This window comes from Cicer arietinum, chromosome 4, assembly GCF_000331145.2.
Source record: "Cicer arietinum cultivar CDC Frontier isolate Library 1 chromosome 4, Cicar.CDCFrontier_v2.0, whole genome shotgun sequence".
NCBI lineage: Eukaryota > Viridiplantae > Streptophyta > Magnoliopsida > Fabales > Fabaceae > Cicer > Cicer arietinum.
Genome location: NC_021163.2, coordinates 248,585 through 275,945, shown reverse-complemented (window position 1 = coordinate 275,945; position 27,361 = coordinate 248,585). Strand labels below are relative to the sequence as shown.

The following is a 27,361-nucleotide window of genomic DNA, read 5'->3' as shown; positions in this document are numbered from 1 at the left end:
TGCTTGCGATGAGTCACATATTACGAAACTGCCATCCACAAGGTCAAAGTCAATGTTCTGATTCATTCAAACCCTAAACAGACTAGTCTCTTGTGCCTTGCTCAGTCAAAACCCTAATTTGACTTAGCTTCAGATGTGTGCCACGTCAAAACCCTAAAGCTGAGTCTTTCCCACGTTTTTGACTTTTGCCCGGTCAAGGAGCCTTGTCAATCAAGTTTCCTATTTCTGAGGCACTCTACTAGTGGCCAGTAAATGGACTCCGTGCTCCTTTGGATCCCCCCTTTTTCTCTGATCCAGTTGCTGAACTCATCTATAAATAGAGAGCTCACCTCACTTGGAAAAGCACACCAAAAGCTCTTCATATCTAAGGCTTTTCTCACTTCTCCCCCTTATATTCTTCTTCTTCTTCTTCTTTTCTTGAGTAGCCTCCGTGCTATATTTGAGTAGCCTCCGTGCTATATTCGAGTGTCAGTCTGTCGACTGGCATACAGAGGGTGTAATTCTAGAACGGTTTTCTACAGTGCAGTAGAACTCCGATACAGTGAATCTGGACTGTTTTATCCTGGGGACTTCGTGGTTGATAGTCTGCCTTGCACAATTTTGGGCAGTGCCTCGAAACGTCTTAAAGAGAGCGACCTAGTCCGCGACTCATCCCAGTAATATTTTCGGTGGCATAAATTGTTTTCAAAGGTTTTCGAATTTCAAAAACAACACCTTCAAGCGAAGAGAGTGGATCAACTTGTGATATTCATCAAGATTGGTGCAGAAGACACTAAAATCCTTCATCTGAGTCAATAACTTGAGAGCCTTTTCATACTTGAGTTGCTTAAAATATCCAACAATGAGCGTATGGTACAACAGAGCAATGAATAACTTAGAATCCTTGTTTTTGGCTTCTTCCAAGATCTTCCTTGTCTCTTTCATACCATCTGAACGTGAAAAACCACACGTAAGAACATGAGAAGTGGATAAACCTATGCTTTCCGATAGCATCAGCATCTCGAAAGCTTGTCCGATTTCCCCAGCTTTAACATAGGCAGTAATAATTACATTGAAAACAGCTGTTGAAGGAGGTGGTAGTGGACCATCTGCAATCATTTTAAATATCAACTGCTTGGCTGCGTCAAAATCTTTAAACCAACACAAGGCTTCGACAACCAGCAGACAGAGGCTTAGTTTACTCCCCTTTTCCCATTGCTCCACCTCCTCAGGGATATTAATATCAGTCAGCATCTCCAAAGCCAAATGTACGGTTTCTTTTTCTGAACAAAGTACGCGGATCATAGTAGTTGGTAACAACATATCTACCTGTAGCGACCAGTTTGGGTTTCTTTTCCGTTTCTCATTTGCTGCCAGATAGAGAGCATAGGCTTCTTTAATCATATTGTTTCCAGAAAACCAAGATAACATGTAATCAAGCATGTCGCCATCATCAGGAAGTAGGGTTTCTGGATGAAGCGCCATCTTTTGACAGATAGAAGCAGCTTGTTGGAGCATATGGCAGAAACAAGGGATTCGAGAACAGGGATAGTGATGAGGTACTTATTATTCTTCCATATCCACTTTACAAAGCGGATAAGATCATGAGGTGAAACGTTAGGGGTTTCAACTAATTTAGTTTGACAGGAGGTTTGCATAACTTTGAGTACAAATTGTTGTTGATGGTGAAGCTGGAGAGTGGGGAAGTCAAGGGCATTAAGAAGTGAATTAATTTGGTAGCCATGGCCATGGGGAGGAGCATTACTAAGAAAATTAATAACATTTTGGAAATCTTTGGATGGCTCGTGACGAAATGAAAAAGAGGAATCACAGGAAGTGCATAAGTTTGTTAATGAGGAAGAAGAACGGATGTTATGTTTTGATGCAAACGCGGCCACCAACCTCATCTGCATCATCATCTCCAGTTTCAATAAAAAATAATAAAATAATTGTCTCTTCTACGAAGGGTTTAGGTTTCGGGGCCTCAATCTCGTCAAATAAGGATTATTGAATAACCATAACTGAATAACTATAAATAAGGATTATTGACCAATAACTTTATCAAAGATATTAGCTACTCATAATAGCTTAATTAATTATTTTTTTAATATTAATAGCTCAAATTATTTTTTATTTTTTTATAAGCCAAATTATTTTGTATTTAATATATATCCATCACACAAATTGGTCATTAAACAACTTATTAAAATAGGAAATTATAGTTGATAAATTTATTTTATTCTATTGAATTTACTTAAATTTTTCTTTACTATGAATATATTATTTAGAATTTTAGATATAGTTTTTTTGAAAAATTTACACTATCTATTTATATATTGTTATTTAAAAAATTGAAAAGTTTAAATACAAAGTTAAGGTTTATTTTTACTACTATTTGTTATTTGTATTAATGTTACTAAATATTCTTTAAGCCCAATTCGCAATATCATAAATATCTTATGTATCTTTTTTATTCTATTCCATTTATTTATGATTTTCTTGTAATTTTTTTTTATAGTTATGATTTTGTTAATAATTTTGTAATTATGATCTTTTTTTAATTTTGTAATTATGTATCTTTTTTATTTTATTTATAATAATGATTTTTTTGTAATTATTATTTTATTAATAATTGTGTATCTTCAAACAAAATCTACTTCTGTAGTTGTATTTTAAAATAATTGAGTATCTTCGAACAAAATCTATTTTCATAGTTGTATTTTAAAACAATTGAGTATCTTCGAACAAAATCTATTTCCGTAGTTGTATCTTAAAACAATTAAATATCTTCGTATATATTTACTTTCAAATAAATCTAATACTAATAATCCTATATAGAGCAGTATATTTCTTTTTACAATCAGTCAATTTACGCTCCCATATTCTCTTACTATGTAATTCTCCTCTTCCCAATTCTCTTTTTTTGTTCTTTTTTTCTTCACATTAACAAAATCTTGTATTTGTTTTGTTTTCTTCTTCTTTACTTCTTTTTATTATAAAGATTTATTCATAACTATCTTGAGAGATTAATAATTACTAAAAGGAATTTTTTTTTTTTTTTTACTTTCCAGCAGTGGTTCTTTACTCATTCATTCCTTCAACTTTTTAAACTCAAATAGTTGCTCAACACTTAAAGGTAATAAATTTTTCTTAAGTTTACATGTTATAGTTTTGTATGATTACTTTAAGTTGTTATAGTCAATTATGTTTATATGACTACTTTTGTTGAATAGAATTATAATCATATGAACACATTATGTTTTCTTTAATTTTAATTAAATTGACACTACTATGTTGATATGAACATATTTTGTACTATATACAACGTGGAAAATTGAAAAAAGCAGGAAAACAAATCTAATTCTATTATATAATTCATAACTTCATTAATAGCCCATTGCATTAATTAATTACATTAAACTACAAATTATTTTACTTAACACAAATAGAATTAGGTAATAATAAAATTAATCAACCACATATTATTTTAACAAGAACTATGTGTTTTTTATTTTCTAATTGCACCAAAGCACTTTGTCTCTTATTTTATTCAAATAATTAATTCAAACAAGTTTCCTTACCTTATGTAAGTATTTCCAATTAAAAATATGACTATTTTATCATATATATGTAAAGTCAAGTTTAATTGCTATCCTATACATATAGCATGTATATATATGTGCAATTTTCAACTAGGTTCAACTCTTTTATGACATGATAGTGGTTATAATAGTTTGGTTGATAAAATTGTAAATATTTAGATTTGAATTGGATATTTTTAATATATTTAAAAATTAAAATTATTATTATATTAAAATTAAAAATATAAAATTTATTGAAAATATTTTAAATATAATTTATTTTATATTGATTCTCTAATAAAATTTGTCAAGTTCCGTCACTTTTTCCAACATGGGTTAAAACATATGTACGTGAATCTCTTGTGGCTAAAAGTATAATACCCAAATTTTTTAGGTCGAGTTAATTAACAATATTTTGTGAAATTTAGGAGCTTGATTCAACAAATGCAAATGCAATAGTTGATGTGCTTTTAAGGAGTTTGACATGGGCCCTTCATTGTTAATAATTATTATATTTTTTAAAATTTGAAGTTAATTAGAAAGAATCAGGAGAGAGAGAGAGAGAGTAAAGCCAACAACTACTATCTACTATAACCATTTGGGTGCAATTAAGGATATATATCAAAACATCAATTTTTGTGAAAAGTCAATAAGTATTTTTTTTTAAATTTGAATTTCATAAATAAGCTTGTAAATTTTTACATATATTTATTTTTGCAAAATTCTTTTCTATAACAACGCTTTTCAATTTTCATATATGTATATATATATAATTTGTCCACGAATTATATGAGTTGATTTTTTTTAAAAAAAAATAAAAAATTATATTTGTGTGTGCATGCAGTTTCAAAAGGGGGACAGAGAAGGGAGCACAATGAAAATAGAGAGAAAAGAGATTTTAGATGAAGTAAAGAAACAATTATGGTTGGCAGGGCCAATGATACTTGTTTGTGTATTTCAGAATTTACAAATGACCACTCTCATATTTGTTGGACATTTGAATCAAGAGTTGCTTCTTGCTGGTGCTTCTTTGGCTCTTTCAATTATCAATGTCACTGGTTTCAATGTATTGGTATGTTAATATGATTTTCTTAATTTTAATTTCCAAAACTAATGTTGATGTCTATGCATGAATGTAAGAAAGTCACATTTGCTCATGGTTTAAATATTTTTTTTTTTTATAACTTTTATGATGTGTGATCATATTTTTATTTAATTAATACATTTTTCTAAGTAATTAAATATGGATTGCATAAATTTTTGAAAAAAACTATTAGTCTATACTACTTAGTTTCAAAAATATATTTTTGAAAAAACTAATAGTCAAAATATCATATAACTTATGTGTTATATTGTACATGAAAATGTTGTTTGCTTTCTTTTGATAAAAATGATACTATTCTTTATAAACTCATGTTTATATTTATGTAGATGGGTATGTCAAGTGCACTAGACACATTTTGTGGTCAAGCATATGGAGCAAAACAATATCATATGGTTGGAATATATACACAAAGAGCTATGTTGGTTATCACACTTGTTAGTTTACCCTTATCAATTATTTGGGCATACTTAGAACCCATTTTGATAATTCTACATCAAGACAAAGATATCGCAGCACAAGCTCAACTATTTGCTCGTTATGCAATCCCAAGCCTTTTTGCCAATGGCATTCTTAGGTGCCTTGTTAAATTCCTACAAACCCAAAACATAGTTTTTCCTATGTTGTTGGCTAATGGACTCACTAATTTAATACATGTCCTTCTATCTTGGGCTTTTGTTATACATTTTGGGCTTGGCATCAAAGGAGCTGCTATTGCAATTTGTATCACAAATTGGGTTAATGTGGTACTATTGCTACTTTATATCAAGTTCTCCTCTTCATGTAAAAAGACTTGGGTTGGTTTATCAATGGAATCCTTTCACAACATCCCTCAATTTCTCAAACTTGCTTTCCCTTCAACAGTCATGGTTTGGTATGATCTTTTCTCAAACTTGTTTTCTTTTCATATTCATATGTTATTAGTTAAATGACAAAAATGAAAATTTTCGAAAGTTCAAAGATAAGTCTTTAGAAAGTTTTATTGTGATTTCTAATTGTTCCTCTATTGTATCTCAATCATGTTTCAGTTTAGAATCATGGACATTTGAAGTAATGGTGTTTCTGTCTGGTGCTCTTCCCAATCCAACACTGCAAACTTCAGTACTTTCTATATGGTTAGTTTCTCTTTGTTCATCGTCTCCAACATGATTTTAAATTGCGGTTGCGGTTATGCTACAAATTTTTATATTGTTGAAAAATGCGAGCAAATGCGGTTGTAATTGCGACTACGATACTGTTGCAAATACTTCAAAATCAACAATATTATAGTCGTAATTGTAGTTAGGGATCGCAATTTAAAATTATGGTATGCTGAGTTATTTCAATTTATTATTTTGTATATATATATATATATATGACCAAATATATTTTTTGATTCTCAGTATTAATGTACTTGGTTCGTTCTGGATGATACCATTTGGAGTTAGTGTTGCTGGAAGGTTAGTCTTTCATGTTAAACTTGATTAATACTATATTGTAATCCAAAATAGAAGCAAGAAAATGTGCATACTATTACAAAAAATAATTTATGATATTATTTATTATTGACTATATTAATGTGTGTGGTTACATGCATGTTTGAACAAAATAGTACAAGAATCTCAAATGAATTAGGAGCTGGATATCCAAATGCTGCATATGTAGCTGTTTTAGTGACCTTAATGATGGCGTTGACATGTGGAGTTGTAGAGTTTGCTTTGATTATTTCGGTATGGAAAGTTTGGGGCAAGGCTTTTAGCAATGTACATCAAGTAGTTTCATATGTGTCTTCCATGACACCTGTTCTTGCAATTGCTGTTTTTGTCGATGCATTTCAAACAACACTTCAAGGTATGAAGCTTGGTGCATTTTGCAGGCAACTAAAATGTTTTTTTTTTTTATATACATATATATAATTTATTATTTGATTGTGAATAGGTGTTGCGAGAGGATGTGGTTGGCAGAAGCTTGGTGCATATGTTAATCTAGGATCTTTTTATCTTGTGGGAATTCCTCTTTCCGCTTTATTGGCTTTTGTTTTCCACATGAACGGTCAAGGGCTCTTTTTAGGTCTTGTAACAACACTTATTGTGCAAGTTGTGTGTTTTCTTTTTGTCACTTGGCGCACTGATTGGGAGAAAGAAGTAAGTCTTTCTACTTTTGCTTAAACAAATATTTACGTTTTTAAATATGTGTGGCTCCTAACAACATTCATTATCTTGATTCTTTAGGTAAATAAAGCAGCAATAAGAGTAGGAGGCACTGGAGTCCAAGATAATACACTTCCACTTCTCGTATAGTTGAAGAATTTTTATTAGAATTTTATTTATAGAAACTTTGTGAGAAATGAGAATTGTATACAAAAGTTAGTATCTGGCTTCCTAATTTTTTAGTATTTTAGAGATAACATAGGTATTAAAAAACGATAAAGTTAAATTAATCTATATTATTTTATTCTTAATTTTTTTATTAAAAGTAAAATGCATTTAATGCATGTTTTTTATTTTTATAAAAGTATAAAAGAAAAAACATCATTGATTATATTTTAATTTATTAAAAGAATCAAAATATTGAAAAAAAGTAAAATAAAAACATTTAATATCGAATTAAATAAGTTTTTAATTTTTATTAAATTATAATTTTTTTTTAGTTTCTATAAAAAATATCGACTTTTTTTATTCACTTTTAATTACTATTTAATTTTTTTTAATACAAAATTGATATTTTTAGTTTCAAAAATTGAAGTCCAAAATTGGGGGAACTTCAATTTGTGCCTCAAATAAACCCATAAAATCATTTTCTTCTACAACCTATAAAATTACAATAGATAACATTCTAATAGCTCAAGAAGAAGGGGATGATGACAATCAAATTAGAGTGGCCCACATAGTTTGGTTGAATTGATTATTCGGTGCATTCATTCTTGTGTCTATCCTTCCCTAAGATTGTGGCATTACTTTTCTCTTTCATAGTTTCAGCAACATTGTCCCAAAAGTAAAAAAAAAAAAAAGTTAGGTGATCATATGTAGTTAATAAATTCTAAAGCATTAGTAGATTATTGCCACGGCCTAATAGGCCGTGAACAAATAAGTTCAACTCAACCTTCTCCTTTACTATCTCCTTCAAGTTATAAACAGATTTGAAATATAGAAAGGAAGAAAAAGAGATAAGGAGTATATATTAACTTGTGAACTCCTTGCACAATTCTAACAAAAGTTTTCATTCCAATTTGATAAGTTCCAAAATTGAACACTATTTTTATTGCTTGACCGAATGTAGACTTAAAAGAATTTATAAAACAATAAAAAAATTTGAAACAAAATATTTTGGCCATAAAAAGATTAAAAAAAATTAGTCTACTAGTAATAATAGCACAAACTAAAGCAATTGTATTCAAGATTAGGACTATATGCTCTTCTCTCCAAAAACAATCCTCGTACAAAAGACGATGTATTTTAATTAGAATCAAACCCATAAATCAAATAATAGATAACCTTTTGTGCCAAACCTGTATCCAAGAAAAACGCATTTTCTTGCCCTTGGATCTAACTTGTTCCTATTTTGAAGAATAGTTGAGGCAAACGACAAGCATCCAAAAACCTTTATGTCAAGAAAGGTTGGTGGCTTATGGTATAATTTTTTGAAAGGTGTGAAATTATTCAGTGTAGGAGTAGGCAATCGATTTATAAGAAAAACAACATGAGACAAAGCATAAGACCAAAAACATTTAGGCAATTTAGCATGAAACAATAAAGCCCTAGTGACATTCAAAATATGTCTATGTTTCCGTTCAACAATGGAGTTATGTTGTGGAGTTTCCACACATGAAGTTTGATATATAATTCCTAGATCAGAATAAAAGGAAGGCATTAAAAATTCAGCCCCATTATTAGACCTAATTATTTTGATTTTTACATAAAAATGGGTGGAAACCATGTTTATAAAATCCTTAATGCATATTCTAGTTTCAGATTTTTGTTTTAAGAGATGAATCCAGGTGTATCGAGAGTAATCATCTATAATGGTAAGAAAGTAACGATGCCAATGCAAAGAAGGAACACCTATGGGTCCCCAAATATCCATGTGTAACATTTCAAAAATATGAGAAGTAGTAGTAAGACTATGATTACAAGGTAATCGACATTGTTTAGCATAGTGGCAACTATCACAAATTTGATTTTTATTCATAGAAATATAAGGAAAATTCTTACAAAGTTGCTATAAAAAAACATGTGATGGAAGGCCTAACCTAAAATGCCAAACATCAAAATTGTCATTGTTAATACAAGTATTGATCATAAAAGGCAAAGCAGCAAATTTAATACAAGAATTATCAGCATTAGAAGTGATACTACTATCAAGAATGATTTTGGGGGATAGATTGAGAATGTAAAGGTTGTTTAATAACTCAACACACCCAATCATCTTCATTGTATGTAAATCTTGAATATCACAAGATAAATGTGAGAAAACTAATTGACAATTAAGAGTTTTGGTTAGTTTAAAAATTGAAATTAAACTAAATTTGAATTGAGGGATATAAAAAACATCAGTGAGATGCAAGTATGAATTGAAATACACAGTTCTAAATAAATTAGCAGTAATAGTATTGCCATATGGAAGTTTTATTGAAATATGAGGTATTTGCTTAATAGTTGAAAAATATTGTATAAAGGGGCAAACATGGTCATAAGCCCCTGAATCTAAAATCCAAAAAGAAAGAGGATCAGAATAGTTATTTGACTTGGAGATACTAGAAACAACATGTTGTGTTGTATCATTAGATTTTTGTTTGGTTGATTCATTCTTGGATGTTTGAAGAAGAGTAATCAAATATTTGTAATCATCTTTAGAAATATGTATGGAATCATCAACTTGATTATTTGAGGGAGAATTAGTATTGCTCTTTGGTTAATTACTAGTAGATACCATGTTAGTGTTGGTGGATTGGTTTTTAGAGGTATACCCAGGGGGAAAACCGTGTTTAAAATGACAATTTTCGATGGTATGATTTGTTTTCTTGCAATGAGTACAAAACATAGAACTTCGAGTTCCTTTACCACGACCCCTACTTGAAATATGGTTTCCTTTCCCTTGCCCAATATTGATAGAATTAACAGCACATATGGTGGCATCATTATGAGTGGGAATAAGTGTTATATCTTGTTGAATAACAAGAGAATAAACCTTGGTAATTGAAGGCAAAAGATCCATGAGAAGAATCTGACTTCTAACATATTGGTAAGAATCATTTAGGCCTTTCAAAAAACAGATTACATATTCATTATGCTTGTAGGTGCGGACAACAGAACTAAGTTTGCAAGAACAGGGAGTTGAACATGTACAAAAAGGTGTAGGTCTTAGATCATCTAATTCATCCCAAATGATCTTCATATCCGTAAAATAGGTAGATAGGGATCTTTCATCCTGTTTAATGGAATGTAAATCACGAAGCAAGTCGAAAAATCGCAAATAGTTACCTTTCGTAAATCTTTCGCGGAGGCCGTTCCATAGATCGAAGGCACTGTCAATGCAAATAGTTTTGTGATCATTTAAGGGCGAAGCAAAAAGAACCGCGCCGAGATTCTCACCGGGGTGTAGATAATAAGGATTTCGGGGGGGTTTAGGGTTGGATATTGAACGACCGATGATGGTGGTGGTTGTAAAGGAACATCAGAAAGATCGTTGCTAATGTTCATCTTGTGATGAAATTGGGAGGAAGGGAGGAAGAAAAAATTTGTGATCGTTTGAAGACGACGATGATGGAAAGAAACGATGACTGAGGAGCTTTGTGCGGAAGGTATGGACGAAAATTGTATATTACTGAATAAATGTCATTATTCTTTATTATGAATAGTCAAAGAATACAAATTGAGTTTATATAATAATAAACCATAACTGAATAGCTATAAATAAGGATTATTGACCAATAACTCTATCAAAGATATTAACTACTCATAATAACTTAATTAATTATTTTTCTAATATTGATAGCTCAAATTATTTTGTATTTTTTATTTTGTATTTTTTTTATAAGTCAAATTATTTTGTATTTAATATATATCCATCATACAAATTGGTTATTTCTCTATTGTTTATTCTTCATAAAACATTCGATTTTTTTAGTATCGGCCTTTAGTAACATATGATCGTGGGTACCTCTTCAACATATATGGATGCCTAATTTACATGAGATTGATGTGGCCTGAGTAGACAATGATGAAGCTTTTGATATGGTCAAGTATAACATGACTAACATGCTTCAGTTGAATCGTGTACAAAATTTCACCTTTAACATAAGAAGTGTTTAAATAAAAAATGTAACTTTTTATGTTATATCAATTCATTATGTACTGTTTTTTTTAACGATTTAATAAATGATTAATCCAGTGAAAGAGTTGTGTACTCTAATGGTCGAAGTTATCCAAATATCTGGCGAATCAAATTCTACCAAGCTTCTAATGGTCGAAGTCATGTTTATAAGTGGCAGCATTTTGAATAGTTTTGTAAATTAAAATAAAGCATTTTGATTATAGTCAAATGAAACGTAAGTTTTGTAATTTGTTTTTTTTGTTGAGTCTTGTGTATTTTTTATTATTGCTGGTTTAATGGTGTCTCTGTCACAATATTTTTTAAATAATCATTTTTATTAAAATAATTTTAATTTTTTTTTGTACTTGTTTTCAGTAATTTCTAAATAAGCATATTTTAAAATTGATTTTTTTTTTTAAAAAAAGTTATTTTTCATTGCGATATATATAGCCTGTTTGTTTAAGATTAAAAATGAAATTATTATAAAATTATTTTTTGACTAATAAAATTTTGAAAAATGATTAAAATGAAAATTGATTTTGAGAATTCTTTATAAAAATTATTTTTAAAATATATAATTTTTTTAAAAATAATATTTTTTCTTGTTAAAATATCTAATAATGAATATTTAATTGTTGAGTATCAAAATTATTATTTTTAATCGGTAACAAATAATTTTAAAACAACTTTTATTATTTTTAAATAAAATCTCATAAAATCATTTAAAAAAATATAAAATCAAAATTTCATTTTAAATTTTCTTAACAAACCGATCTACAAACGCAAACAGCTTCGACTTTTCTTAAAAGTCTATAAATTATTTAATAGCATCTATTTTTTTTCTCCCTTATTCTAATATTTTATTCTTTGTTTAATTAGTATTTGAGCATGGTAAATTTTATAATTTTTTTTTTACTTTTATCGCTATTATTGCAAAGATAAAATAATACAAGAAAGAAACATGACGAAATAAATATTAAAATTAAAATTGATAGTATAAAGAATGTGATAAATATAATACAATTAACAGTATAATGAATGTGATAAAATATTATTATTATTATTATTATTTTCTCTTCGCCCAGTATATATGCTTTTATAAATAAATATTTTCTCACGACTTAAGTCTCTAGAGATGGCAAGAAAATCATATCCCTGAAAATATGCGACAATTACAAGGGAAGTAGCTTAACTAGTATTTAAGAATAATATAAATAGATTAAAACTCATTACAACATACACCAGAACCATTATGAGACTGGTGAGGTTGACTCTGGGTCTTATATAATTTAAATATTTATTTATATATGATATATTAATTATTAATTATTAATTGTAGTACAAAATTACATAATCATCAAAATTAGAATTTTGGAGTTATTGTTTGTCTAATTAATTAAGATTGATCTGATGAATCATCAAAATTAGAAATTAATTTGTAAGTTATAAATAGTATATTTAGGTTAAAATGAAAAGTTAAATTTAGGAAATTATAATTTCTAAATTATATTTAGTCTAAATAAATAAGATTGAACCGTTAGATCATTCAAATTTAAATATTTATGTCATAATCAATCTAATTAGTTATAATCTAATCATTAGATCATCAAAATTTAAAATTTTAAGTCATAATCAATCTAATTAGTGAAGTTTGAACCGTTGAATCATCAAATTTCAACTAAAGATGACTTATAAATTCTAATTCTGATGACATATTAATTCAATCTTCATTGATTAGATTGACTATGTATTATCTACCTCATCTTCCAAAAAACATTTAATTTCATGCTTTAACTTTAAAGAGCTCCATCAACTAGAGGAAAACTAAATTCCATGGTAAATTAACATAACCACGCACATAAGAGAAAAGAGACGGAAACATGAGGCCACGTAGCGACGATACAAAAATAGGTGTTTCAGCGTCAACCATTCTTAGAGATCGTGCAATAAGGTGGGAGAAAACAATGTTTTAAAAACCAAACAGGAGATCAAACTTATTCTACCTATTTATTTTATTCTATTGAATTTGCTTCAATTTTTCTTTACTATGAATATATTATTTAGAATTTTAGATATAGTTTTTTTGAAAAATTTACACTATCTATTTATATATTTTTATTTAAAAAATTGAAAAATTTAAATACAAAGTTAAGGTTTGTTTTTACTACTATTTGTTATTTGTATTAATGTTACTAAATACTCTTTAAGCCCAATTCACAATATCATAAATAACTTATGTATCTTTTTTATTCTATTCCATTTATTTATGATTTTCTTGTAATTATTTTTTTATAGTTATGATTTTGTTAATAATTTTTTAATTATGATCTTTTTTTAATTTTGTAATTATGTATCTTTTTTATTTTATTTATAATTATGACTTTTTTTGTAATTATTATTTTATTAATAATTGAGTATCTTTCCGTAGTTGTATTTTAAAATAATTGAGTATCTTCGAACAAAATCTATTTTTGTAGTTATATTTTAAAACAATTGAATATTTTCGTACATATTTACTTTCAAATAAATCCAATACTAATAATCCTATATATAGTCGTATGTTTATTTTCACAATCACACCAATTTACACTCCCAAATTCTCTTACTATGTAATTCTCCTCTTCCCAATTCTCTTTTTTTGTTATTTTTTTCTTCACATAAACAAAATCTTGCTATTTGCTTTGTTTTCTTCTTCTTTACTTCTTTTTATTATAAAGATTTATTCATAACTATCTTGAGAGATTAATAATTACTAAAGGGAACTTTTTTTTTTTTGACTTCTCAGCAGTGGTTCTTTACTCCTTCGTCCCTTCAACTTTTTAAACTCAAATAGTTGCTCAACACTAAAAGGTAATAAATTCTTCTTAAGTTTACATGTTATAGTTTTGTATGTTTACTTTAAGTTGTTATAGTCAATTATGTTTATATGACTACTTTTGTTGAATAGAATTATAATCATGTGAACACATTATGTTTTCTTTAATTTTGATTAAATTGACACTACTATGTCGATACGAACATATTTTGTACTATATACAACGTGGAAAATTGAAAAAAGCAGAAAAACAAATCTAATTCAATTATGTAATTCATAACTTCATTAATAGCTCATTGCATTAATTAATCACATTAAACTACAAATTATTTTTCTTAACACAAAATAGAATTAGGTAATAATAAAATTAATCAACCACATATTATTTTAACAAGAACTATATATGTGTTTTTTATTTTCTAATTGCACCAAACCACCGATATCGACTATTTTATCATATATGTAAAGTCAAGTTTAATTGCTATCCTATACATATAGCGTGCAATTTTCAACTAGGTTCAACTTTTTTATGACCGTGGTTATAATAGTTTGTTTGATAAAATTGTAAATACTTAGATTTGAATTAAATATTTTTAATATATTTAAAAATTAAAATTATTATTATATTAAAATTAAAAATATAAAATTAATTGAAAATATTTTAAATATAATTTATTTTATATTGATTCTCCAATAAAATTTGTCGAGTTCCGTCACTTTTTTCAACATGGGTTAAAACATATGTATGTGAATCTCTTGTGGCTAAAAGTATAATACCAAAATTTTTTAGGTTGAGTTAATTAACAATATTTTGTGAAATTTAGGAGCTTGATTCAACAAATGCAATAGTTGATGTGCTTTTAAGGAGTTTGACACGGGTCCTTCATTGTTATTGATTATTATATTTTTTAAAATTTGAAGTTAATTAGAAAAAATCAGGAGAGAGAGAGAGTAAAGCCAACAACTACTACCAACAATAACCATTTGGGTGCAATTAAGGATATATATCAATGCATCAATTTTTGTGAAAAGTCAATAAGTATTTTTTTAAATTCGAATTTCATAAATAAGCTTGACTAGTTAATGGCTAGTTTGCCTTTCTAGTTTCTTCATTATTAACTATGCTACTAACAATTTTGTTCGTTGTTTCATGGAACGTAAATTTTTACATATATTTATTTTTGCAAGATTCTTTTCTATAAAACACTTTTCAATTTTCATATATGTATATATATATATATATATATATAACTTATCCACGTATTATATGAGCTGATTTTTTTTTTCAAAAATAAAAAATTATATTTGTGTGTACATGCAGTTTCAAAAGGGGGAGAGAGAAGGGAGCACAATGAAAATAGAGAGAAAAGAGATTTTAGATGAAGCAAAGAAACAATTATGGTTGGCAGGGCCAATGATACTTGTTTGTGTATTTCAGAATTTACAAATGACCACTCTCATATTTGTTGGACATTTGAATCAAGAGTTGTTTCTTGCTGGTGCTTCTTTGGCTCTTTCAATTATCAATGTCACTGGTTTCAATGTATTGGTATGTTAATATGATTTTCTTCTTTTTAATTTCTAAAATTAATGTTGATGTCTATGCATGAATGTAAGAAAGTCATATTTGCTCATGGTTTAAAGATTTCTTTTTTTTTTTCCTTTCTTTTTTTTTTATTTTTAACTTTTATGATGTGTGATCATATTTTTATTTAATTAATACATGAAAATGTTGTACATGAAAATGTTGTTTGCTTTCTTTTGATAAAAATGATACTATTCTTTATAAACTCATGTTTATATTTATGTAGATGGGTATGTCAAGTGCACTAGACACATTTTGTGGTCAAGCATATGGAGCAAAACAATATCATATGGTTGGAATATATACACAAAGAGCTATGTTGGTTATCACACTTGTTAGTTTACCCTTATCAATTATTTGGGCATACTTAGAACCCATTTTGATAATTCTACATCAAGACAAAGATATCGCAGCACAAGCTCAACTATTTGCTCGTTATGCAATCCCAAGCCTTTTTGCCAATGGCATTCTTAGGTGCCTTGTTAAATTCCTACAAACCCAAAACATAGTTTTTCCTATGTTGTTGGCTAATGGACTCACTAATTTAATACATGTCCTTCTATCTTGGGCTTTTGTTATACATTTTGGGCTTGGCATCAAAGGAGCTGCTATTGCAATTTGTATCACAAATTGGGTTAATGTGGTACTATTGCTACTTTACATCAAGTTCTCCTCTTCATGTAAAAAAACTTAGGTTGGTTTATCAATGGAATCCTTTCACAACATCCCTCAATTTCTCAAACTTGCTTTCCCTTCAACAGTCATGGTTTGGTATGATCTTTTCTTCACAACTAAATTTGAGTTTCATAGAATATAGATGAATATATTAATATAAGAACTGGAATCTTGATAGTAAAGTCATTTTATCTTAGCCATTTAAATATGGAAATTATTATTTTCACTTACTTGCAACTTTGGTCCATATATTTATATCAATTTACGAAATTAGTTCTCATATATATTTTAAAAGTTTTTAGTTTTGGTAACTCTCTCAGATTTTTGGAAGGAAAAAAAATGAATTAATATATTTTAAATGATGTGGTATATTATTTCATGATATAGAAATATCTAAAGGTATTAATTATTCGTATCTTATTAAGAGAGTTTTATTGTGATTTCTAATTGTTGTTCTATTGTATCTCTATCATGTTTCAGTTTAGAATCATGGACATTTGAAGTAATGGTGTTTCTATCTGGTGCTCTTCCCAATCCAACACTGCAAACTTCAGTACTTTCTATATGGTTAATTTCTCTTTGTTCATCGTCTCTAACATGATTTTAAATTGCGGTTGCGATTACGCTACAAATTTTTATATTGTTGAAAAATGCGAGCAAATGCGGCTGTAATTGCGACTACGATATTGTTGCAAATACTTCAAAATCAACAATATTATGGTCGTAGTTAGGGATCGCAATTTAAAATTATGGTATGTTGAGTTATTTCAATTTATTATTTTGTATATATATATATATATATGACCAAATATATTTTTTGATTCTCAGTATTAATGTACTTGGTTCGTTCTGGATGATACCATTTGGAGTTAGTGTTGCTGGAAGGTTAGTCTTTCATGTTAAAATTGATTAATACTATATTGTAATCCAAAATAGAAGCACGAAAATGTGCATACTATTACAAAAAATAATTTATGATATTATTTATTATTGACTATATTAATGTGTGTGGTTACATGCATGTTTGGACAAAATAGTACAAGAATCTCAAATGAATTAGGAGCTGGATATCCAAATGCTGCATATGTAGCTGTTTTAGTGACCTTAATGATGGCGTTGACCTGTGGAGTTGTAGAGTTTGCTTTGATTATTTCGGTATGGAAAGTTTGGGGCAAGGCTTTTAGCAATGTACATCAAGTAGTTTCATATGTGTCTTCCATGACACCTGTTCTTGCAATTGCTGTTTTTGTAGATGCATTTCAAACAACACTTCAAGGTATGAAGCTTGGTGCATTTTGCAGGCAATTAAAATGTTTATATATATAATTTATTATTTGATTGTGAATAGGTGTTGCGAGAGGATGTGGTTGGCAGAAGCTTGGTGCATATGTTAATCTAGGATCTTTTTATCTTGTGGGAATTCCTCTTTCCGCTTTATTGGCTTTTGTTTTCCACATGAACGGTCAAGGGCTCTTTTTAGGTCTTGTAACAACACTTATTGTGCAAGTTGTGTGTTTTCTTTTTGTCACTTGGCGCACTGATTGGGAGAAAGAAGTAAGTCTTTCTATTTTGCTTAAACAAATATTTACGTTTTTAAATATGTGTCGCTCCTAACAACATTCATTATCTTGATTATTTAGGTAAATAAAGCAGCAATAAGAGTAGGAGGCACTGGAGTACAAGATAATACGCTTCCACTTCTCGTATAGTTGAAGAATTTTTATTAGAATTTTATTTATAGAAACTTTGTGGAAAAATGGGAATTGGTTACAAAACTTAATTTGTAGTATTTTAGAGATAACATAGCTATTACGAAACGATAAAGTTAGATTAATTTATATTATTTTATCTTTAATTTTTTTATTAAAAGTAAAATGCATTTAATGCATGTTTTTTATTTTTATAAAAGTATAAAAGAAAAAACATCATTGATTATATTTTGATTTATTAAAAGAATCAAATATTGAAAAAAAAGTAAAATAAAAACATTTAATATCGAATTAAATAAGTTTTTAATTTTTATTAAATTATAATATTTTTTTTAGTTTCTATAAAAAATATCGACTTTTTTTACTCACTTTTAGTTGCTATTTAATTTTTTTAATAAAAAATTGATATTTTTAGTAAAAAAAAATTTAATAATTAAACTTAAAAGTTGAACACAACAAAAATATTACATGAAAAGAGAAACATAGTTTTATTTCATGAAAGAAGAATCAGAAACACAAACAGAAGCAAAGCGCACACACACATTACATTATACATAAAAAAAAAAAAAAAGAACAAGAAACTGTGTTTATTCTTAGTTATGATAGATTGATATTAATTTTTGAGAGGGATTAAGCCAGGAAGAGAAGGCCAATAATCAACAATTTTGGCAGGATTACCCATAAGTTTGTCACTACGCGTAAAAAGTACAAATTGTTGTTGATGTTGAAGCTGCAGAGTGGTGAAGCCAAGAGCATTAAGAAGTGAATTAATCTGGTAGCCATGGCCATGGAGAGGAGCATTACTAAGAAAATGCATAACATTTTGGAAATCATTGGACGCGTCGTGACGATATGAAAAAGAGGAATCACAGGAAATGCATAAGTTTGAAGAGATAGAGAAAGAGACCTTTGTTAATGAGGAAGAAGAACAGATGCTATGTCTTGCTGCAAACGCGGCGACTAACCTCCTCTGCATCATCATCTCCGTTTCAATAAAAAATAATAAAATAATTGTCTCTATGAAGGGTTTAGGTTTCAATTCGGCCTGAGTATTATTAAATAGCTGAAAAGTCGGGGCGTCAATACCGTCAAATCTTAAAAGTCCAGTACTTATTTTTCAAGTATAAGTAGTTAAGTACATGTACATTTTAAAGACAATCATGGTGAATCTAATTCACTACAAAAAAAAGTATCTATTGTGACACTCAATTTTTGTGATTATTTTTTATCTGTCACTAAAGCTATGCTTAGCTACGGTTAAGGTGTCACTGTTTCTAAAAATATTATACTCTTTTTTGTAAAAACATTAAATGAACAAAAACCTTCTAAAGTGAAAATGGTTTTCTCTTTCTTCTCATTTCTCTCATATTTGAACCCATTTTTTGATTTCCCTTACTTCTCTTTCATAAATTTTTTCACATTACAGTTAGGGTGAAATCGTTTTTCCATTTTCCCTCTCAGAAATCGATATGCTTCTCTAGTAATTATTGGATTTCCTTTGACTTTCCTCTTCGATTCATGTTCCTCTTCAATTTTTTGGTTTAATCGGGATTCTCTCATAACAATCAAGTAGATTCAGTTTTTCCTTTCTTCTCTCTTGTAGCAATTCGATTTTCTACGATTCAATTTAGGTCTTCTTCTTTCAAATCGTAAAATCGCTTATCTTCTCTCAGATCGTTCTTCTTCTCATTTCGATTCGATTCTGTTCATCCGATTTTCTTCAATTTCATTTGTCGTCTCACAAAATCGTAAAAATTAAGTTTCAAATCATTCTTCAATCTCAATCTCAAGTAAATGAATATCGTTCTTCCATCACAATTTCCTTCAAGACCTCTTCACCGGATTATCAGGCTCCACCGTTGACTTCACCTATAATTCTTCTTCTCAAATCTATGACACTGTCGTTTCAAAGTGTCCGAATCTTCAAGGCAGATATTGGGTGGCTCCCTGGTATATTGTGATAGACAACTATATTCAGTAAGTTGCAGAACTAGTCTACAATTCATTTCATGCTGAATAAGTAAGTTGCAGCCTCTAGTAGCAATTTTCTACATCTTGATATTGGTAGTTGAAAAAGCACAAAACATGTTAAATAGTAATGACAGTCTTCATGAGCAATGAATATTCATTTACATTAATTTCAGTCTTAGCTTTGCATGATTTCAATCTTAAGCCAAGTTATCCTTTGTTTTGAAATTTGTTATTGCCATTGAATGAAACCTTTTGTTCTTCCAGATTAATATTGCTCTATAAATTGTTCTATACATCTCTCCTAAATATTTGAAAGAGAACACACTTGTATTATGTTGAGCCTCAAGGAATAGAGTAGTAGCTTCTCTATGTGTCATGTTTGTTTTGTGTCTTCTGAAGATGAAAAACATTATTTTACACTAATGAAGATCTTCATATTATGTTATATGAATTGACTTTCGCTTGTAGTCTAGCTCTGATTTTTGAAGACAGATTACAGGCAGTCAAAAATCTACTTCTTTTTATTGTGTTAAATGAATAGAAATGAATTTGAGACATAAAGTTTTTTGGATTAGATTTTTTAGACTTATATTGCAGCAATATCATCTGCTTCAGGTTTATCTTTACTCAAAGTTGGTGGAAGAATGGTTTATTCAACATGCTCAATGAATCCTATTGAGAATGAAGATGTGGTTGCAGAGGTACTCTACTTTATAGTCTATACTTTTATGTAGCCTTGTTAGTCGCTGGGTTGACATAGAAAAGTGCTTTAGCATAGTAAGTTGAACTAATGCGCAATTACCTTTGAAGCACAGTACATCAGTTTGTTCCATTTCTGCCTATATTAGCCACCATGTTTCCGCCAGAGGCTGCAACACCAGTTTATATGGCTGATTTTTTGTTTGCCACCATAATCCACCAATGTCATTAAGGAAGATGATTATTGTTCTCTATGAAATTAGTTTGCAGTTAATCACAATAAATGTTAAGAAACTCATTCTAGCTTCCTTTAAAAATTTATTGAATCTTTTAAAGCAAATTAACTATTTATTGTATGTTTTAATAGAATTAGTAAAATTAAATTGTATTTTATTGTATGTTTCAATGGCATTAGTTAATAAAAATAAATTATAAATTTAAATTTAATTTCCAGATATTAATAATTTAGAATTACAATTAATAGGGAGATAAAATAAATTTAATTTAATAAATAATAATAGGTTTTAGTGATAGACATGGCTCTAGGAATAGATTAAATTTTTATTTACATGTTTCTAAGTTTTAGTCACAATCATTATCATAGGTAGAAATAAAAAACATATCGTGACAATTCTTAGAACATAGCTTTTAGCGACAAATGTTGTGTGTCACGATACGTCAATTTTTTTTAGTGATAATTGAAATACTGCTTAGTATATTTCTATAGTTGAGGGACTAAATTAGATAGATAATGATAGTTTAAGTTATAAATTAATGGTTTACTCGTAAATTAATTGTTGAACCGTTATCCATACTTATTAATTTTTTTATATTTTCTATGTGACTCAGCTTTGAGAAATTTACTAACCGCCGTCTACATTGATATTAAATTCAACCTTTATTTTTCACTTTGATTTATAAAAAATATTCTGTAAGAAAAACATATTACAGAAATTTCAAAATACAAAATATTTGTACCAACTTTAAAAAAAATATTATAAGTGTTTAATTATTGATTATAAATAAGAGATGCGGATTCAACATTAATAATGCCCTTCTCGTAGTGTCATGTTTGCATTTTCTGTCTACATAAGCAATAAAATAAGACCAAGATCAAAATACAAGTGATTTCAAATTACATGATCAACCAAAAAGAAAGTTATTTTGCATAGATTAAAAGCAAACTGATCTCAAATTACATAGACAAAAAAATATATCTAAGTCTATAAATTATCCTCTCCTTGGCCATGAATTATCTCCATTAAGTCATTCTTCCTTTCCAATAATATCTTTCTCCACCTCCTCTCCCCCTCTAATCCAAAAAAGAAATAAATTAGAGAAAAATAAATTAATAATATTAATAATAGAGTAATTATATTAAGAGTCATAATATATATAATCAATTAAATAAATAATTAATTAATACAAAATAATTAACTAATTCTAACTAACCAACAAACTTACCTATTAACAACTTAACTCCTAACCAACTAATTATTTAACCCATCAGTATATATTTGAACTTTAATGATTCAATATAAAGTTTCCGTATTCCTTCAAAAATATATCCTCTCCCTCACTAATATCATATACCGTGTTCAACTCTTCTTTATCAAAGCTAATATCATGTACTATGTGCAGCTCTTCTTTATCAAAGTTTCTTCAACATCTAAGTTAATTTTTATCTCATTTCCATTGTTTACCTTTAAAATAACATTTGAAATTTGTTTTTGTATATGACATAGAAAATTAATGTGATTCTTTTTTTTTTTTTAACGGATTCCTATTCGTGTATAAGCTCAATTCCTTTCTTCCTTTGCTGAATACGCACCGGTCATTTTCTTCAAGATCCCTTCCAAAATCTGTATATTGGAGGAATGAAAAGGCTGTTACGCCAGTTAAAAATCAAAGAGTAAACCGAGGTATTAATTCATCTTCTTCCTCCACTAAAAAAAAAATTGACTTATCGTGATACACAAATTTTGTCACTAAAAGTTAAAAACTGTAGGTAAAGGTCAATAATACTTTGAGTGACACTCAACTCTAGTGTCAACTTTAAGGGGGCGTCCTGCTACACTTCGAGGACTGTCACCACATGTTCTGACGACTGTCACTACATGTTTTTGATTTCTACCTACAACAATGTCACTAAACACTAAATAAATATAAATAAAGAATTGTCCTACGGTATTATCTGTCACTAAAACCTAAAAAATATAAAAAAGAATTAATCTATTCCTACGACATTGTCTGTCACTAAAAACTAGATAAATATAAATAAAAAAATTGATATATTTTATTTTATCTCCCTACTAATTGTAATTCTAAATTATTAATACTAGTAAATTTTAAAAAAAAAATTGTATAATAATACACATCAAAAGAGAATTATTGCCACCCCCAATTTCATTTTCAAGGAAAGTATATAAAACAAAACAACTTACTGCTAGTTAGATAAATCATAAACAATGAACATAAACATTCCTAAGAAGAAAACATACACAAAAATAATATCAAGTTTATGGGATCCATAATAACATATTAGTTTTTCTTTTTCTTTTTTACATCTTAGTAAAAGAGGCATTATTAGTACATTAAATAGGTCTTAGGTAGGAGATTCCAAAACACAAGGAAAAGATCAACCAACTCACTTTATCAAACACTTTCATGGGATCTTCCAGCCATGTCTTTAGCAATCACAATACAACCATAAACTTGAAAAATTCTTTTTGATCCATGCCTTGGTTTATTTGTTTCCTGTTAAACAATGTACATATGAGGCAGAGTTTAGGATACATGTTAGGCATCTCAAAGGCAACAATAACATGATCACCATGGTGTGATAATAAACACTGACCTAATACTTCAATTTCTATTTTAATCATATAGGATATAGGTCAAACACAAGTATTGCACAATTTTTCCAGATCATCCCATATTACAGTTTTCATATAATAAGATTCCTAACACAAACCCAAAATCATACTGAAAATTTACCATCTTTTGTAGTACACTTTGTCTAGATGGATCCACAAAGGTATGGGGAAGAAGCTTAAATATCACTTGTGCACCAGAGGCAACTACAAGAAAGGAAGAGTCAATTTTGAGTGTAAGAGTCACTTTTCAATATTAATTAATAAGACAAAAGTAAATGAGATACATCATAAACCATTAGTTCATGAATCTAGTGATGATTTAATTTACAACTTGTCATTATGTCTCCTTAAGAAAGGACCCGATGTTCTAAATTGCAGTCCTTCAATGGTGCAGTCACCAAAATCCTATTTGTTGCTTGAGCTCTTAAGTTGTCCTCCACCGGGAGACTATTGTAATTTGGCATTGAATCAGGAATTGAACGTGCAAAGCTATTATGCTGATTCGGAGCCACTGGATCTGAATGTGCATTAGGCAGAACATATAGATTTAAACTTCGGTCTCTTGTATAGTATTGGCTATCTAAACAAAATATAAGAATTCTACAGTCTAGTGAGCTTCTTTTATATTCAAATAAAATATAAGTTATTAAACACTTCCACATACAGTTAATAACATGAAAAACGGCCAAATAAAATAAAAATACCTTAGCAACAGCTTTTGGTGGGTATTCTCCTCCTAGTCTTGTATCAACACACTGTCTGACCTTATCATCACTGAGTTTAGATGTAGCCTAAAATACACATCAATCAAGATCATCTAGAATTTACAGTGGACAGAGATCACAATTAAAAGAAGCTTTGATTTTGTTTCTTTTTCTTTTGTTGGAGCAAGGGGTGAGAGTGTAAGGATATAAATTAGTACCCAAGTAACCAGACTCTGCTGTCCACGTGGTAGTGTATTATGATCAACAGGTTTCATTCCGGTCTATAGTTCCAAAAGGACAACACCAAAACTGTATACACCACTCTTAGCATTCAATTGTCCAGTCATTGCATATCTGCATCCACAAGATAATGTTTAGCAGTGAAGCTGGGGTACTAAATATAAATGATGGTTTTCCCAAATTGATACTAAGATAAAGAAACTTAATATATGGGAATTGCTCATGTTTGTCCAATAATCTGTAGCATATGAACATTCTCCATGGCTTGTCCAATTATTCAGCATTTACACACAAAAAATAGGTCCATCACATCCAATAGGGATAAAACAATGCACGTGGTCTAATATGTAACTTGAAATCTTACTCTGGTGCATGGTAACCAAAGGTTCCAAGGACATGGGTGGAATGAAGACGTGCAGCCATGTCTGGAGCCTGATTTGACAAATCAAAATCTGCAATTTTAGCAACATTATCATCAAAGATCAGCACATTGCTTGACTTGATGTCCTGGTGAATAATATGGGGATCAGCTTTCTCATGCAAGTATTCAAGCCCTCTTGCATCCCCAACATCAATTTTTATTCTCTATGCCCATGTCAAAACTGGACCAGGTTGCGCTCCATTAACCCCTTTTCTACCTTCATGTAAAAGAACGATGATGAAAACATCTAAATATAAGTAAAATATAGACTATAATCTATAATTTAACAGTTCCTTAATGTAGAAAGAAATTCAACCACTGTTTATCAATGTTTGATACTTTTCTAACATGACCAATTGAAAGGCAAAATCATATACCATGTAAATGTCATGAAGAGACCCATTAGATGCAAATTCATAAGCAAGAATATGAGAGTTTCCATCAATGCAATATCCAAGCAACTGAACAAAATTTTCGTGCTTCAGCCTTGATACCATTGAAACCTGAAAGCTCAGAAAACCACATGGTGTCTGTATGGGAACAACATCAATTATGTAACAAAAAATATTGAGCCAAGGTTGTCGCACAAATATATATGGGCCAAGAATTCCTCGTCGGACTGTTTACTAGCATCTAACTTCTTGATTGCTGCAGCCGGCCCATTTTTAAGAACTCCATAGTATACTCTTTCATAGGATCCCTCTCCAATAAGTGAATCTTGTCCAAAGTTATCAGTAACTTCTTTCAGTTCATCTGCCTGTATCTCAGGAACTTCAATGGGCTGCACTTTAACAGCCTGAGCTCCCTGTTTTGCAGTCTCAGAAGCATGATAATTTCCATCATTCCCTGCAAAGTGGAATTTGTCAGAATAATTACATCAAACTCAAATCAGGTAAATATAAGAAAACCAATTAACCCAGTTAAGTGTTGTAAACCGCATCTCAATTGCATATTATGAGTTCAATCCAGTCAAAACGGAAACACTCCTCAAATATGTGTGAACTCTTTTGAGTTGCAAACTATATATATAATCCCTAATGCACACCTCTAACTTATATGAGTCAAATTAACTGCTGGATTTTTTACAACATATGGTCCACCACTTTCAGCAGCCTTATGGTACTCATCCTCTTCGCAACAGCTGAAACAACTCATGATTCTTTCCTAATAAAATTAATTCATAAACCTGTCAGACCATACTAATAATAATTCACTTTTAAGCTTGAAGATATAGTCCATTCAAAAAATAACAATAACACTTATACAGTTCCATGTAGATTCTCATTGCAAAAAACTATATACATCCCGGTGATATTGCAACATTGAACAATTCAAATATCATGAAATAAAGAAGGAAATAGTGTATTTGTGTGGATTTTCTCCGCAACCACATTGACTGGTAATATGAAGTACTATGGCAACATAGCTTCATTTCATTCGCATAGTATAAAAACTTGAATAGACAAGATGCTTACACTCAATTTTGTTTTTGTTTTGCAACAGCCAATGTTACTAACAATTAGTTTTGTTAATCTAGTTAGTTTTTTTTGCTGAAAGTGGGGATCGAAAATGCGGCCTCCTTATCACTTTACTCCCTAACTCCCCCACCTCAGTCACCAAACCAAACTTATATCCCCTAGATAGATGCTTACACTCAACTGACTTAAATATCAGCTAAAATTTGCACTAATTGCCTACCTCTCAAACATCAATGTCATCAAATATTAAAAATTAAATATTACATGATCCTTGAACAACAAAGGAAGGCAATTGAACCATGAAATTTTCACAGTATAATATATCAATGTTCGTCTACAATTCGATAAAACTCAACGCCCTAGTTACAAAACTCAAACTCAATCGAATGAATCTAATGAAAGCAGATCGAGTCGGTTTCCCCCAATTAGACAAAACTACTGTCAAAATTCAAGCCAATAGTCACAGATCGGTCCAAAGCAAAATAAATTTTGTTGAAAACATTTGTTAAATGAAAAAGAAAAAAAAAACCTCATCCATAAACGAAATTATTGAACCAAAAAATTCAAACAACAGAATGAAAATAACAAGTACATGATTATTAATTTTTTTGGTAAATCAAAAAGGTAAAGTGTTACGTTGAAGGATGTGATAGATCGGATGAGTACCTGAAATGAGACGAAAGAGCGAAATTGTGGAGTTGAGACTCTTGAAGCGATAGGTAGTGAGAGTGTGAAAAAAAAGGGCAAAGACGCGTAATTGAGGATTTGAGTCCGCGAAACGGGTGAAAGTAACGCAGGATAAACAGAAAGGAGTGCGTAGAATAAAGGAGGTGCCGAACAACCAAAGCTTTTGACTCGGTTTTGAGTTGGAATTAGAACTACAATCGTTGTGTTGTACTGTTATTATTGTATTGTTGAATCTGAATCCTGAGCCTGAATAGTAAATCGTAAAACGCTGAATATTGAATTGGAAATCGATTAAAGAGGAAAATGAAGGAATCAATTGAAGAGGGAATCGAATTTTTTTTACTTATAATTTATGAGATGAAATAGGGAGAAAAAATTGAGAAGAGCTTCAATCATTCCTTAACCTTTTGAGCAAATTTGAGAAGAAATATGGAACAAAAGTTTATGAGATCGAAATGGGAGAAAGGGAATCAATTGTTGGGTGAATTTTGAGCAAATTAGAGAAGAAATGAGGAAAATAAATTCTGAGATCCAAACGGGAGGAATGG

The 27,361-nt window shown here is 29.4% G+C and overlaps 5 protein-coding genes across 5 annotated transcripts; 2 read left to right on the top strand and 3 right to left on the bottom strand.

Annotated features, from left to right (window-relative positions):
- The first annotated feature begins 4,418 nt into the window (after window positions 1-4,418).
- On the top strand, window positions 4,419-6,994 carry LOC101498724 (protein DETOXIFICATION 16-like). The gene is made up of 7 exons (XM_004495213.4): window positions 4,419-4,632; window positions 4,992-5,536; window positions 5,691-5,777; window positions 6,045-6,101; window positions 6,254-6,492; window positions 6,580-6,785; window positions 6,873-6,994. The coding sequence occupies exons 1-7, from the start codon at window positions 4,435-4,437 to the stop codon at window positions 6,939-6,941; spliced, it is 1,401 nt and encodes a 466-aa protein (XP_004495270.3). The 5' UTR covers window positions 4,419-4,434; the 3' UTR covers window positions 6,942-6,994.
- A 2,558-nt stretch (window positions 6,995-9,552) lies between these two features.
- On the bottom strand, window positions 9,553-10,340 carry LOC140920183 (uncharacterized). Its single transcript, XM_073368044.1, has 2 exons — window positions 10,233-10,340; window positions 9,553-10,068 (listed from the first exon to the last, which is right to left on the bottom strand). The coding sequence occupies exons 1-2, from the start codon at window positions 10,338-10,340 to the stop codon at window positions 9,553-9,555; spliced, it is 624 nt and encodes a 207-aa protein (XP_073224145.1).
- Window positions 10,341-13,526: 3,186 nt separating this feature from the next.
- Window positions 13,527-17,843, top strand: LOC101498383 (protein DETOXIFICATION 16-like). Its single transcript, XM_012714293.3, has 10 exons — window positions 13,527-13,562; window positions 13,739-13,803; window positions 15,090-15,317; window positions 15,580-16,033; window positions 16,076-16,124; window positions 16,509-16,595; window positions 16,857-16,913; window positions 17,066-17,304; window positions 17,377-17,582; window positions 17,669-17,843. Exons 3-10 carry the CDS (start codon window positions 15,120-15,122, stop codon window positions 17,735-17,737), a joined length of 1,359 nt encoding a protein of 452 aa, XP_012569747.3. The 5' UTR covers window positions 13,527-13,562; window positions 13,739-13,803; window positions 15,090-15,119; the 3' UTR covers window positions 17,738-17,843.
- A 5,026-nt stretch (window positions 17,844-22,869) lies between these two features.
- On the bottom strand, window positions 22,870-27,156 carry LOC101498040 (uncharacterized; the record flags this gene model as incomplete). Its single annotated transcript, XM_073367081.1, has 7 exons — window positions 22,870-23,164; window positions 23,405-23,800; window positions 23,988-24,074; window positions 24,206-24,341; window positions 24,592-24,865; window positions 25,026-25,494; window positions 26,793-27,156. Coding segments are annotated over 2 exons (660 nt in total), but the record flags the coding sequence as incomplete, so codon positions are not given.
- LOC140920180 (probable receptor-like protein kinase At2g47060) lies at window positions 24,269-25,145 on the bottom strand. The gene is made up of 3 exons (XM_073368039.1): window positions 25,026-25,145; window positions 24,592-24,812; window positions 24,269-24,341 (listed from the first exon to the last, which is right to left on the bottom strand). The coding sequence occupies exons 1-3, from the start codon at window positions 25,143-25,145 to the stop codon at window positions 24,269-24,271; spliced, it is 414 nt and encodes a 137-aa protein (XP_073224140.1).
- Window positions 27,157-27,361: the final 205 nt, after the last annotated feature.

Coding starts and splice junctions, on each gene's coding strand:
- LOC101498724 (XM_004495213.4), top strand. CDS start 4,435: ATGAAAATAGAGAGAAAAGAGATTTTAGATGAAGTAAAGAAACAATTA. Junction 6,493..6,579: donor ATTTCAAACAACACTTCAAG/GTATGAAGCTTG, acceptor GATTGTGAATAG/GTGTTGCGAGAGGATGTGGT. Junction 6,786..6,872: donor GCACTGATTGGGAGAAAGAA/GTAAGTCTTTCT, acceptor TTGATTCTTTAG/GTAAATAAAGCAGCAATAAG.
- LOC140920183 (XM_073368044.1), bottom strand. CDS start 10,340: ATGAACATTAGCAACGATCTTTCTGATGTTCCTTTACAACCACCACCA. Junction 10,069..10,232: donor TCCTTATTATCTACACCCCG/GTGAGAATCTCG, acceptor TCCATTAAACAG/GATGAAAGATCCCTATCTAC.
- LOC101498383 (XM_012714293.3), top strand. CDS start 15,120: ATGAAAATAGAGAGAAAAGAGATTTTAGATGAAGCAAAGAAACAATTA. Junction 15,318..15,579: donor TCACTGGTTTCAATGTATTG/GTATGTTAATAT, acceptor ATATTTATGTAG/ATGGGTATGTCAAGTGCACT. Junction 17,583..17,668: donor GCACTGATTGGGAGAAAGAA/GTAAGTCTTTCT, acceptor TTGATTATTTAG/GTAAATAAAGCAGCAATAAG.
- LOC140920180 (XM_073368039.1), bottom strand. CDS start 25,145: ATGGTATCAAGGCTGAAGCACGAAAATTTTGTTCAGTTGCTTGGATAT. Junction 24,813..25,025: donor CTCTTCATGACATTTACATG/GTATATGATTTT, acceptor ACATGGGCATAG/AGAATAAAAATTGATGTTGG. Junction 24,342..24,591: donor TTTGGTTACCATGCACCAGA/GTAAGATTTCAA, acceptor TTGTGGATGCAG/ATATGCAATGACTGGACAAT.